General features: G+C 41.5%; 1 protein-coding gene across 1 annotated transcript in view; it reads left to right on the top strand.

Moving 5' to 3' along the window:
- pip5k1bb (phosphatidylinositol-4-phosphate 5-kinase, type I, beta b) overlaps nt 1-13908 on the top strand; it is a 43719-nt gene extending 29811 nt beyond the window's left edge. Inside the window, exons 8-15 of the mRNA XM_044025926.1 lie at nt 3835-4037; nt 4554-4637; nt 5867-5915; nt 6038-6122; nt 7335-7493; nt 9462-9588; nt 12208-12331; nt 12678-13908. Coding sequence (XP_043881861.1) covers nt 3835-4037; nt 4554-4637; nt 5867-5915; nt 6038-6122; nt 7335-7493; nt 9462-9588; nt 12208-12331; nt 12678-12680 — 834 coding nt within the window. The 3' untranslated portion in view covers nt 12681-13908. The remainder of the gene's footprint in view (nt 1-3834; nt 4038-4553; nt 4638-5866; nt 5916-6037; nt 6123-7334; nt 7494-9461; nt 9589-12207; nt 12332-12677) is intronic.
- The last annotated feature ends 781 nt before the right edge of the window (nt 13909-14689 follow it).

Below are 14689 nucleotides of genomic sequence, written 5' to 3'. Positions count from 1 at the left end.
ACAATATTAATTAATCACAATTAATCGTCAACTTTTTTGATAATCAGTCCAAAATGGTTCTTTCAAGCTCACAAAATTATACTCATTCTACTTCTTGGCACCAGAGCTGTGAATCAGTGAATCGCCCCGAGTTTGTTTACCTTTATAGTTTTGACTGCGCTTCCGGCGATGTTGTGGCGACTTCCAACGTTATATCCAGGTAGGAGCGACGGTGGGGTGTCTGGCCACTTTGTGGGCGCTAAAAAGGGGTGGAGTTGGGGTAGGGCCGAGGTCAAGCGGTGAGGGTGTGCCTCCGTAGTACAGTCACAGATGTGGTCGAGCTGGTATGTTTATTGTCCTGTGGGCATGTTTTCTTATTACGACTGCCTCCATTACACATCTGTGGAAGAAGAAGACACAAAGGAAACTTAGGAAATTGAAAAACCAGAAGAACTTTAGTTGACGATTCATTTACTAATCGATTAATGACCGATTAATCGTATAATTCCTGCAGCCACACAAGGCAGCTTTGTCTGAGACCTCGTCGTCTCAGGGAAAGTACCGACCAAACTACAACTGAGCGACTGCATAATCACAAATATCCAGCTGATGCAGACATACATTCTGAGTAGGAGGATAATAATGGGTTGTATAGCAGCCAGTGAAGCCAATCGTGTACAGCCATTTACTGTATGCACTCCCTCATCCTCGAGGTCATGTGATGCTCTGACAACAATAGCTTCTGTCACTCTCTCACTCTTTCTCTCCTCGCTGCAGAGAACCAGGGCCGTGACCTTGCAGTCAAAAATCAGAAAGGCTTCAGTTGTGATTGTCAACCATATTCATGCAACCAAACTGCACTACATTGAATGACACTGCAGCATATGGCTCAGATGTGTTTATTACACATTTTAAAGTGTAATTTGTTAAATATTCTACACACTCTGCTCCACTCCGATCACATAATCTGGTATATACACAGTATTTCTGATTTTCTGCCATGCACCAACTGATAAGCTGCCGCTAGGCGCTAGCAGCACCCCAAAGGCAGATACAAATACTTTGTTGAAAGTAAAATCATCAACAAAAATGAAGGAGTCAGTCCAAAAACAACACAAAATAAAGAGCTCAATAAATGACCATAGCTGAGAAGACAAACATGAAGTGTTACTGATAGGAAAGACGAAACAACCTGGTCCAGGCTTTTTAAACAGGAAGGAGTGGTGGCAATCAGAGTAATCTGCAGCAGGTGTGTTGGATTTAAAGGGGTTTCTCTGGCCAACCTGCAGGGGAAAAGACAAGCAGACACACCCACAGACACACCCACTCATGCAGACAGGGGGAAAACAGACAGACAGGGGAAGAGGGAACAGGAGGAGAGACATTTTGTGCAGGTCCTAACACCATCATAGGAAGTACACGTACCACAGTTTGAGAACCATGGGCTCTCACAAGTCCTATATTGGGTTTGATACGACCCTGGGGCCAAATCTGGTTCCTGTAAGGTTAATTAGAAATAAGAAAATAAACATTAACAAGTGAACATCATGCATGCTTTTATTTAGTTTTTCTCAATTTATGGAACATACATGTGCGTGTGTGCGTGTTTTCATTGCCTTATCATAACATTTATTCTTACCAGTTGCAGTCTGTCAAATTTACTGCTTTTTACATGAAAAGATAAAATAAATATGGAGGTTTCTCATGTGGCCTCTTGGGAAAAGTGGCTAAAACAGGGCTTTTATTTTCTTTGAAGGAAGTGACTTTGATGTCGTGTTTATATCCATTTTATTTTGTTTTTTTTCAATACCAACTTCCCCCTGTTGTTGAAGGAATGAGACGTGAATCTCATATCCACTGTCTAATGATGAAATAACACATTTATTTATTAATGTGTGTGTGTGTGTGTGTGGGGGGGTGGGTGAAGTGGCCCCTTTAAGAAAGCCTGCAGTGTATTAGTGTCACACCGGCCAACACTATGAGTAAATCCACTGGCACAAGCGTGGTAGAGGGCGGAATATATTGAGAATCAGAGGATTGTTGACGATCAGAGGCTGCTGTGACAAACATTACCTCCTACATAAGTGTTAGGATTAGACTTTTACATTCACTGTGAAGAAAGCTGAGCTGTGTTTGAAGTGAAGCCTTGGCTGCTTTAGACTGTGTCTGTGTAATATCAGGATAGATATTCCACTCATCAGACAGTATTTTGCTCCAATAACTATTAAAATGCAGCTGTTGTTTTGTCTCTGGTGCGACAGTTTGATTGTTTGTCTGGGAAAGCTGGAGCCAGGACGCACAGTAATGGCCTTATGTAGGCAGCCTGGTTTGTGTGGCTCTATTCAAAATGGCTGCTGTGTTAAAAAAAAACAAAAACAAAAAAGGCTGGGGGAGTTGGAGTGAAAGGGATGCAAATTGTTGATATGGAACAGGCAAAGCTCAGACAAAAGCCCCAGTGTTTGAGTCTCTTCTGTGCTTGTGCATGGGTGAGTGCGGATGAATACAACATTATACGTTCATCTTTACATCTCAAGAGTCACAGCTAATACTAGGAACGATATCAGTTCATTGAAAACGACTTATCTGGGAGAAATGTGGAGGAAATTGTGGGTCAAATTCAAAGTACATTCTTTACAAACAGAGGTCAAATTTCTCTGGACTCTGGGTCATGGCTGTCTTTGATTACATGAGTCCCTCGGTATACAGTTTACTGTATATATGTGGAATTTGATGTCTAACATTATGATGATTAACATTAGTGCTGCAACTAACTGCTATTTTCATCTGTTGATTATTTCCTCGATGAATCGATTCGTTGTTTGGCCCCTAAAATGTCACTTTTAATGATTTCTTTGTCGTTCGGAGCAAAGAAACCAGAAAATATTCACATTTAAGAAGCCGAAAAATCTGAAAACCTGTTTTAATTATTGAAAAAAAAACCCACTCAGAATGATTAATCGAGTAATGGTTGCAGTGCTCAGTAACATTTTATCAGTCCTAGTTTTATGATGGAGCATTTAAGTGAATTTTTTAATTGAAGAGATTGAACGCAAAGTGTATCTTCACATAGTTTCTCGTCCTCCAGGACAACTGCTTTTTTCCAGTCTAGGTCAGATTATAAGCCAGACTACCTGGCAGTGACCCCGTCCCCTCCTCATGCTGGCCCCTGTCTTGCCACAAGACCGCATTAGTTGAGCAGCAGGAGCCGTAAAGTCGCAGAGTCTCTGGGAAACTGGGCAAAAGTTCTCCTCGGGCGGGTCAATGTGTAACACTTGGCTCACTGTGAAGAAAACACCTTGTTTATTTAGCTCAAAACTGGTTTGGACAGAGCTTTTTTTTTTCTTTCGCTCGCTCCGTGGTCATTGAGTCACTGAAAAGTGTTTTGGGTCAAAAACAACAAAAAAAAAAAGAAGAAAGTTTCACAGTACAGTGTCGTCCTATTTAGCAGCAAATGCTTCCTGACTCCAAACCTCTTTAAGTTCCAAATTAAAAACAGTCGCTGGCTCCCTTACAAATAGAACATTGTCTATGAAGTCTGTTTTATTCTTTTATTCGCTTTCTTTTTCACTTTTTATTACTTTGTTTGTGTACTTGTTTTTGTGCAGTTTCACGTTTTATCACCTGCGGGTTGTTGTAAAGGGTTATATACATAAAGTACATCACATTACATTACATTTGTTTGTCCCCAGGATTAGTTTACAGTTTCCACAGTCTGATCACACAGTGGTGAGACGTTGTTCCCTGGGTGTTTCATCATCATCATCATCATCATCGTCATTATTATTATTATTATCATTATTATTAATAATGAGGCTTGTCTTGTAAAAAATCTGTCTTTCGTGTCATTTACCACAGGTTCTGGAGAGTTTTAAGATCATGGACTACAGTCTGCTCCTGGGCGTGCACGTCCTGGACCAGAGTCAGAGAGAGGGGGGCGAGTCGGGCCAGGCGGGGGGCGACGGCAGGAGACCTGTGGGTCAGAGGGTGCTTTACTCCACCGCCATGGAGTCCATCCAGGGAGACGGCAAAGCAGCCGAGGCTCTGAGCACAGACGACACGTGAGTGGACTCAGCTGGAGGAGAAAACACACACACACACATATCATGAAAACATATTTGGACACACACACAAACCTGTTTTTTTCAGGACACATCATTGACATAATGCATTCCCTAACCCTAAAACCAGGTCTTAACCCTGAAAAAGCCCTGTAAAGTTGTGTGGCTCAGACCAAACGTCCCCACAGAGATAGTTTTTTACGTTTTTTTTTTTTGGACCTCACAAAGATCTAGATTCCTCTTGATCTCCACCTTTTCCCCTCGCAGACGCAGTTACACAACCATGCTCATACCTCAGAACACTCAGCCAGGCTCTCATATAACCATAGCGACACGTATACAAACACAGCCACTGTTCTGCATATTTACAGCGATACACATGAACACAAATACCCTGAGTGCCTCTTCTGCAAACACTTCTATTTGAACAGTGGGTTTTTTTACGCACTGCAGAGGAAGAACTGTTGCTCGTCTCTGACTGCTGGTGTGTGTGTGTGTGCTTTGTCTCTGTTTCAGGATGGGTGGCATCCCTGCCAAAACACACAAAGAAGAAAAGCTGCTCATCTTCCTGGGTATCATCGATATCCTGCAGTCATACAGGTACCACACAGAGTCACATGCTTCCTAGTTATCGCTGATTGGGCTGTTGACTTCATGGAGCTCCGTGTGCATTTCTGAAGGGCCTCTTCCATAACAAAGGATGGAAGTTAAAAGGGTTGTACACAAAGGGTTCAGCGTGACAGCGCGGCGTGATTATCCCTGACTAACTGCTGCAGCCCATGTTTGCGCTGCGACAAGACCTCTTAATGTTGAATCATCACCGTGCATCGATTGAAGGAGCTACAAGCCACTTTACTAAACTCCTCAGAGGAAGACCGAGGACTTTTTCACCATCCAACACCATTTAAATGGGCACGGCATTCAATCTTCTTTATTTACTTATTGATTTTTTGATTTTTTTTGTCCTGAGTCAAGAGTGGGAAGCTTTTTGGCATATCGGCTTTTCAAACTAAAAGCACCACATAAATCTTTGAACTTTTTTTATTTTTCTTCCTCAGAGTCATCCTGAAGCAAACCTTATAGGATCAGAGTGTGAGGGTTATTGGCAAAAATGGGAATATAGTACCTGAAGATTTGTTTGTACACGTGTATAATTGCTTTAGAATTAATATCATTTTGTCTTCTTAGCATCACAAAAAACTTTTAGAAGTAGTTTTGTCACCATGCTGAGACAAACAAAGTGTTTTGACGTGAAAACCTACGATACAAAATGAATAATATGAATATTTAATAATCATAGGTCACAGACAGGAAAATAAACAAAGGCAACTAGAAGAAACACAAGCACTAATAATATAAATAAAGCAATTAAACACAAGGTTTATGGGTATTAGATAACACCTGTCAGTATAAAGGTCAGGTGGACAGTATAGACATAAATAAATAAATAAATAAATAAATAAATACGAGTGATTTAAAAGACACCACTGATTCTGGGAACCTTATCTCCTCAGACAGGCCATTCCAAAGTCGAGGGGCCCTGACGACAAAGACTCGGTCTCCTCTGGATTGAGCTTTAAAAGTGATCAGTAAAATCTTAAAATCAATTCTAGAATGAACGGTAGGCCACTGTACTTCGAAGACAAGCTTAGAAATAAGGGACAATTTGCAGTATCACCATTTGATGTTACTAATTCTTCCACGTTGGAGCTTTCAGGAATAAGTGCAATCTTAGTTCTCAGGGTGGATTTAAGCAGAAAGAGGAAGTTTTTTGTGAAAGCAGATATATTTGTGACAAAGCTTCTCTTTTTCTTTCTGTTTCTCCTCAGGTTCATTAAAAAGTTAGAACACTCGTGGAAAGCCCTGGTGTACGATGGCGTAAGTTGATAAGTTTTGCTCAATGAATGAGCCTTTTGTTTATCGTTGACTCGCTCAGGCTACTTTTAAATCTACTGTCTAATAATAAGAGCGTTTTTCTTTTCTCTGCTTTTTTTCCCCAGGACTCTGTCTCGGTGCACCGGCCTGGCTTTTATGCCAGCCGCTTCCTCAAGTTCATGAGCACACGGGTCTTCAGGAAGACTCAGCGTAAGTCTTTTAATGTCGATCATGGTCACGTGTGAGGGAGAGGGTCAGGAGGAGGAAGCGGAAAGAAGGAAATCCTGCACTGATAATCACAGTCAATCTGTGGGCAGTGTATTTATTCATGTTAAAAGTCCAAGGTGAAAGATTTTAATGACTCAGATCAGCATTTGTGAGGACACATGACCTGGATGAACGGAAACATTTGTTTGTCATCTACTTCAATTTGAGCAGAGATACAAACTTCAGAATTATTTCTGGTGCAATGCTAAAACATGCATCTCACCTTTTAGAACTTAGTTTCAACTACCTTCATCTTATTAGTGACTTACAATCCATTTATTGATAGATTGCAACAAACAGAGGGTTAAGTTCTTTTTTGCTGTCAAAACATGATGGTGCAAGAAATGGCGGTTTCTTGCCTAAAGTACGTGTGATTCTTGGGCTACGAAAACCAAACCATTTTTTATTTTAAAGCATTATACACTTATATGTATATATATATATATATATATATAAATATATACTCTATACAAAAAAAATGAAGCCTCATAAATGTTACACACTAAAGCAACTACTGTACTGCTTCGTCCTTGTGTTCACAGTAGTCAGTTGAGCATGTGAGGCGTTTGATCATCTTTGATTCAATTTTAAAGATTATACTGCAGAAAAAAGAGACTTTTATTCGATAATACTAAGAACATAATGTTAATCATGAGGCTTGGTCGGAGAAAAACACAGATTTAATGACCCAGGCACTCACAAACACAACAAATATACTCACAAAAAGGAAACAGTGACGCGCCACGGAGAGGGATAAAGACTTTAAAGTCAATAAACTCCATTAGACCCCGTAACGATTACATCGATTACCACTTTTAAATGCCCACTTAATCCTGTAAATTTCAGGCATGCGGAACCGATTGTGTGCATGAATGATCCACCACATTAACATCAAACTTAGAAACAAATGTTTTAATTGTAGAGCGATGACAGGCCAGGATTCCATGTCATGCTCTGCTTTGGAGGCAGAACAAGGACAGCTTTGGGGTGCACTTGTGTAACTGTCTATGTGTGTTCCAAGCGTTTGATAACCTCACCGCTAATTTTGAGTCTCATTGTTCAAATGGGGGGCGATTGTCCCCTTTCTTCCGTCTGCTCCAATTATCTCCTGCACTTTTCTTTCCCCTGACTCATGTGCTCCTTTGTGCTCCGCAGCACTTCGATTTTCTCCTTCAAAGAGGACACGCACTTCCATCCCGGCTCTGAAGTCGTCCTCTCAGGAGATCCTTTCATCGCAGACGGATGAGAGGAATGAGGAGGACAGGAGGGACAGGCTGGGAGGAGCCCGCAGCCTCGCCAGTCTGGACGGACAAGGTACACAAAAGTACAACTCACTCATGTTCACTTTGAAGCCTTTTTGTTTCATATTGTTTGAAAGGCAAGCAGATGGTGTATGTCCTTCATATCCAAATACATTATCCAGGCTTCCCACAGGTCGTTGAAGTCCTTGAAATAAAATCCAAGGCCTTTGAAAGGTTTTGAAAATCGCCCTAAATAGACATGGGTCATTGAAAGTGCTTGAATTCTGTGCTATATATATATATTGACGTGAGATTCCATGCAGAACAATGAGCGCGTAACGATAAGCAAGAGAGAGGAAAAATGACGACGTGATGCCTGGGAAACGAAAATTCCAAGATCCCTGTCTCAACAAAGAAAATTGCGAAGACTTTGACCAAGATCCCAAGAACGATCGCTTCAATAAAAGTGGACGCCATGGGTGAAGCGGCTCTTAAAAGTTGCCCTCCCATCTTAAGCTGTGTCAGCACATTCGGTGCTTGAATTTAAGGGAATTGGTACTGGAAAAGTCCTGGATTGAATTTGATGTCAGATTAGATTAAGACAGAGCCAGAGATAAGGGGACTCTAATTATTAATTAGTCAAAATGACTCATGCTGCACTCTGATCACATACCCTGGTATGTAAACAGTAGAAGGGTATTTCTGATTTTCCTCCAAGTACCACCAGAGGAAGCTTGCAAACCCTGGGTAGTACAAGTACCATAGTTTTAGAACCATGGTGCGTTATAGTTCTACTCGTTTTTTTTTTTTCCATGAGTGATAGTAGGCCTACATGCACAGGTGGTCGTTCCAAGCGAGATGAGCCGATACTAAGAGTGTCCAGCTTTATTAGAAATCAAAACAGAGACGAACTTGTCAGTGGCACCCCTTCAGATACAGATAAGTGTGTGTGTGTGTGTGTGTGTGTGTGTGTGGTTTTGGGGGCGTGTGTTATCTTCACATCCTCTCTCTCACCCCCCCTCTCTCTCTCTCCTCATGAGCCCAGTCACGAAGGTGTATGATTGTGACGTGTGATAAGGGCGTCTGACCTTTGTGTGTGTGTGATGTGATCAGGGAGAGTGCAGAACAGCAGGGTGTGGTCGTGGGTGTGAAACACGTCATGGGGGTCAGTGTTCCCCTCCGCCCCCCCACCCCGGTGTCTGCAACTGTGATGTAACACACTGTAAAACAAACTTAACGGATACTAAATCAAGTACGGAGGAGGGAAAAGGGAAATCTGTTTTACTGAAATAGACCGTCAGCTTTTATTGGAATAACTACATCAATTAGCTTTGTTCACCCACAAATATCATGCTCTTGTCTTTTCTTAGTTCTTCTCATGCACACTGCATAATCACATTAGGTGAACGACATAAAGGTCAGCTGATCACACTGACTGACTTATCAGTGGTTATTTCAGGGCTTTGAAGCATAGTGTTAGTGATTGTGAAGTAACTGTGCAGAGTCAAAAAATATAATGTGTCGTTGGAGGCTCAAATAAAGAAAATAAAACCTATAATGTCCTAACTTTATTTTGCATATTCGCAGATATTTACCATTATCATCCTCCGCACATAAACACAGCAGAATAGAAGCTGTGTGGTAGATCACACACAAACAAAAAGATGACAGGCCATTGTCGACACGTGAACGTGAACACCTTCACAAAGCCATCCATCCATACATCCTCTACCGCTTTATAATCCACATGAGGGTCACCATGTGGTCTCCATCACAGGGACACATAGAGACAAACAACCATCCACTCTTCCTCTTTAAGCTCCCTCCAAAAACTTAAACTGTCCCTTTAAAAGGAGATGAGATTCATTTTGCAAAAATTGAAGCCCACTTCAAAAAACATGACCTGTTCCTTTTAAAAGGAAACTATGTTGCTTACAAACATTGTGGGATTTTAAAAAAGTTGGATGATAATCTCCTGTAGATAATCCTACACGTAAACCTAGAACATATATTCTGATGGCTGTAAACGTTGTCTCCTCAGCTGTGTTCGGCTCCTATCTGCGCCCTGATCTGGTTCCTGTCGACGTGTCCTTCTACGAGGGTTCCTCCATGGGAACCATCTCCACCTCCTCCATCTTTGTCAGCGTGGACAACCAAACAGACGAGAGGTAACTGACGTGTGTGTGTGTGTATGATTATTATTTTTTTATGACCACTTTGTCGCCAAGCGTGACGGCGAGCTGATGACGTGTAGATTGTGCACTTTATGAGGCCTCAAGGACGTGAGGGGGAGGAAAGGCTGTAAATAAGCCACGCCCCAAACACACACCCACACAAATGTCACCTGTGCTCTTGCATCACATGGTCTCGTTGGTGACGTGTCATGCGTCACGGAGCAGGTGACTCAGACGGGCTTGGCAAACTCTTCCCACGCAGCATATGGACAGGAGAGTCTAGGAGGAAGAAAGAAGTACACAGATCTTTATTTTCAGTTTTACTGTTTCTGATGTTACTGTTCTGCCTCTATTTTGGTCCTCGTGAACAGAAATGACATCACATTATTCCTTGTACGCTACATCCTTCAAGTGAAAACATGCTCTGTCGTGCAATGTTTTTTTTATTTTCTCGTTTAATCAAGGAGTCGCTTGGTCGTTAAAATATCAGAAAATGTCGATCATTGTTTCTCAAACCTGGAAATAACGATGTTCTCGAATGGCTTGTTTTAATGACTTTTTTGTTTTATGGACCTCAGAAAATATAGAGACTGTCCCAACTGCTCCATACAGTCACAGTATACGCTGATGACACGGTTATATATACTTATTACATCAAAAATTAAGAATTTCTTCAACTGGATTTCAGGTGGCACTAATAAATGACTGCTTAACAAAACAAAAACACATACAATTCTTGGACTGACCTGTCGATTATTATTTTTTTGATTAATTGATTAGTTGTTTGGCTCATAAAACGTTAGAAAATGTTGAAAACTTTTTACTAGAGGTCACCAAACCTTCAGCTTGAATGATGTCTTTGTTGTACGGAGCAAAGAAACCAGAAAATATTCACATTTAAGTAGCTGGAAAATCAGAAAACCTTAAAATTGCTGTTACATTTTTGTATATTTGAATATTTTATTTTCGACCTCAAAATGATTTGACAGACAAAGCCCATGTGATCTCTGGCGCCCCCCTGAGGAGGGCTTGGACCCCAGACAATGGCTTATGTAACAGACATTTGTTTATATTTAAAAGTTGTGCACTACAGCTTTAATTTCATCACCCGCCGTCTCTGACAGCGTCATTTTCATTTCAAACTAAACAGGACATTTCTAAGCTTTGACCACATTGTCCAAGTTATTAAAGCAACAATAAATGATCCACTTTGTCACTTCATCACCTGCCTGTCGGAGGCGGAGGACACTTTGTCCTCTGCCGTCACCTCTTGTCCTGTCCACCAGTGTCAGGTTCTGCTTTCTCTCTGAGCCTCCATTGTGTGTGACTTGTCCGGTCTTGTCCTCAGTCACCTGCTGCTGCTGCCCTCACATTGTTCTGTCATCTGTTTTCATTCATATTTAAACAGCAGGTACTTGGTGCAAAAAGACAGTGAAACTGTGATAAATAGAGGACAGTGGAGACTGAGCTGTACGTCCACTGACGACACTCACCGACAGTGACACCTCCTGTTGTGACGTCTGCGCGGCTCTGAAACAAAGCAGTTGGTCACATGTGCTGCACTCGGATCAGCAATATACACAGTTTAATGCACACAGACCAGGCGCTTCAAATAGAAAATCCACTTATTTACCTGAAGTAAATACAAAATATTCCACTATCCTGCAGGTACCAAACAAGTCCCCACGTTTATTTTAGGTTTAGCTCAGATAATCCCTCTAAATCAGTCGGTTTATTCAGGTTAGACAGTTTAATTTTTGACAGATTTGTGATCATGGTCTTTACGTAATCTGAGGTTAAGAGATTAACCTGTTTCGGTTGCTTATTTTTAAACATTTACTTTACTTCAGTAAAGGAATAGCCATTATGGCAGTGAGTTGATCATCAACTGTGCATGTGTTATTCTCTCTCTACCTCAAACTATAGTCTGTCACATGAGACACACAAAAACACATTCATGGCAATTGATGTAGCATTAAAAGAACAGCATTGCCCCCTGGTGGTTGACTGTAAAAAAAACAAAAAACAAAGTTATCCTTTAAAATTTCTGATCTTAAATCTGCTGTATCACTTTATAGGTACACCATTTACACCAAGTATCGGGAGCAAATCACATGACAGATACTCATTAACGTGTTTAGACGTGGTCGAGACGTGAAGAAAAGTGATTTACAGGATTTTGAATGTGATATAATTGTCGGTATTGCTGATATACTGGGATTTTTATGCACAACCAGAGAGAAAATATCCAGTAAGCAGCATTTCTTTGGTATAAAATGCCTGTAAACAGTTGGGGCTCCAGCAGAAAACCTCTCCTGTCACTTTTATTAGAGGTCATTTGAGGCTATTAATGTGAATCCATGCATCTCAGATTCTCCCTGTATATTTCTTTTCTCCTGCTAAAACTAATTTTCTTTAAATCGGGGCTTTAAAAAAGACAAAGAAAAGTTCACCATCTGAGACGTCGCAGTGATACAATAAACACGCACTCTTCTGATGCTCCATGTAACCTTCACTGTTTACGCAGCTGTTTTACTGCAACTGTCCCTGCACTCAGACCGACTACATTATGGATTAATAACAAAAAGGTGACCTCTTCTCTTCCTGTCTCAGAGATGACGCCGCGTCCAGCTCGACGTTCACCCTGGAGGACAGCGCCATTTGTCTCACGTCAGAGCAGAGCACGATGGACGTGGACATAGACCGCGACGATGGATCTGTTCTCGACGTCTACTTGGTGAGTTTTGCGTCTCTCGCGTCGTCATCTGTCATCCATCCCTGAGAGATGTTTGAGTGGTTCTGTCCTCTTAAAGTCATCGATTTTCTGCGCCGATGCATTTTAACGTCACATTAAAGATAGAATATGTCACATTTCTTCATTAACTCATTTACAAACAAGCACTTCATTGAGAAGGGTATTTACATGACCCAAAACACGGGTTAGACTTATGCATTAATGCTGTTTGGGGAACCAAACAAGACAATTCCCATGATCCATTGCTGCTTCTGGATGTCTTTTGATATTATCTTGGTTAGACTAACTCACACTAATGCTCTGTTCTGTCCTCTTCTGTCCTCCGCAGTGAAACAAGCCGCATTGCAGCCTTCATTCCCACGTGCCAATCATGAGACAATCGCCGCACACCATTGGGACAAGGCCACACCGGCCTTTAACTTCACCTCCTGTGCTGCTAAATCTGTGTTGCCACTCGTCTCGCCAAGACACACAAAAAAAAGACTTGAGATTCTCCACAGAATGAAGGGAGTAAGAGAAGATACAATGGGGGACACAGTGACGGACATCCGGCGGGAACCGTGGGAAACATCATGCAATGAACCCGACGGTCACGTGGTAGACTAGAGCAACAAAAAAATGCTCCGTGCAGTGCCATCGAGTTTTATATAACCTGTTTTCAAGGCATTTCATGACATTTAATATGAGACGTTACGAGGTCGTACATGTCATTACGAATCCTGTTCTCTTTCTGCTGACCCTGAAAGAAACGAGAGACACCTTCAGAGGAGAGGAATGTTTACAGTAAGTGTTGCGACGGCGACAACGTCACACAAAGGACACACAGCAGCCAACCAGGAACAGACGTGAGCTACTGAGGCCAAAACACAGACTTGGACGTGTGTCTCTCGTTATTCCTGCTGCTCTGACGTGAACCTGAAGCTCCGGTGAAGGGCCGCTGTAAACTCGACAAGTGACAAAACACAGGTTACTGGCTCTTGGATGAAGCACAGAGCGAGTGGACAAGACACTTACTCTGCATAATAAAGGCACTTTTGACATTAGTTGTGATTACTGTTAGAAATATTTAGCCTCTGAGGACATTGCTCAGGCAGGTGTGTGAAGAAGCACTTTCCACCCCCCCTCTCTTTTTACTCGACAAATTCACACCTCTTGTCAGTCACTGATAATTACGACATGTACAGAGACAACGAAGGGACATCGTAGATCTTTTTTTTCCCCCCGATGTGGAGCTTCTAGTTTTTGTGTCGCAACTGAAGACGCTTTTACTCAGGATCCTTTGATATTGAATCAGCACGTCTTCTTCTTCTCGAGAAGTTAGGAAACGCGCATCCAACACTTTAGAGGCCGCCTGATACCTCTTCATCATCGAGTCCATATCCAACTATAAATGTCGAAACAAAGCCCAATCACAATCACATGTCAGTTGAGCCCATAATTTATGTAAAAATCTATATATTTTACCATTTGCTGAAAGACAACTTTCATCGCTGAATGTAAAGACAATGCATATTTATATATAGAAGAGACCCATATAAATAAACTGCTCAAATTCTGTGTCTATGTGTCTTCTGCAACTTTAGTGTGTGTTGTTCATTTTACTGGCACGGATGATGAGCCAGTGGGCATCTGGGCGGAGACTTGAATACAACTACCTGAACAGACCCAGAAGGGTCAAGGGTCAAGGTACTTGAAAACAGCTGCATTCAAGTCCCTTGTCTCGCGTATGAAGTATCGAGGCGATACAGGCCACTTCCTATTTCGTGGTGAAATAGCAGATAACATTCAAAATGGCTGACTTTCAGTTGGGTCAAGTACTGTAGAGCTGCGGCTAACAATTATTTTCATAATCGATGAATCTTGTCTATTATTTTCATGATTAATCGAGTAATCGTTTGGTCCACAAAATGTCAGAAAACATTAAAAAACTTCAAAACCTGGAAATGATGATGTTCTCAAATGTCTCGTTTTGTCCCCAAACCAAAATGATTCACTTTTAATGATTTCTTTGTCATATGAGGCAAAGAAACAAAGAAAATATCTTGTTTTAATAATGAAAAAAAGCTTCAAACTGACTAATCAATTATCAAAATAGAGTAATTAATTGAGTAATCGATCGATTAATCGAGTTATTGTTTCAGCTCTAGGATCAAGTTCATGTCCAGGGTCAGTCTCTTGTGTCACGTATGAAGTTCTGAGCAGATCGGTCCACGTACGGCAAAGCTACACGCCACTTCCTGTTTCGTGGCAAATGGTCAAAATTCACCAAAATTCTAATGGTTGCTGAGGCCACGCCCTTTTGAATCTGCAAGACCTTCTGACAACTTTTCATTTTTGAGG

The sequence above is a fragment of the Solea senegalensis genome, linkage group LG5, assembly GCF_019176455.1.
Source record: "Solea senegalensis isolate Sse05_10M linkage group LG5, IFAPA_SoseM_1, whole genome shotgun sequence".
NCBI classification, from domain to species: Eukaryota; Metazoa; Chordata; class Actinopteri; order Pleuronectiformes; family Soleidae; genus Solea; species Solea senegalensis.
Note: the sequence above shows the minus strand (reverse complement) of the source record. Positions and strands in the feature narration are given on the sequence as shown.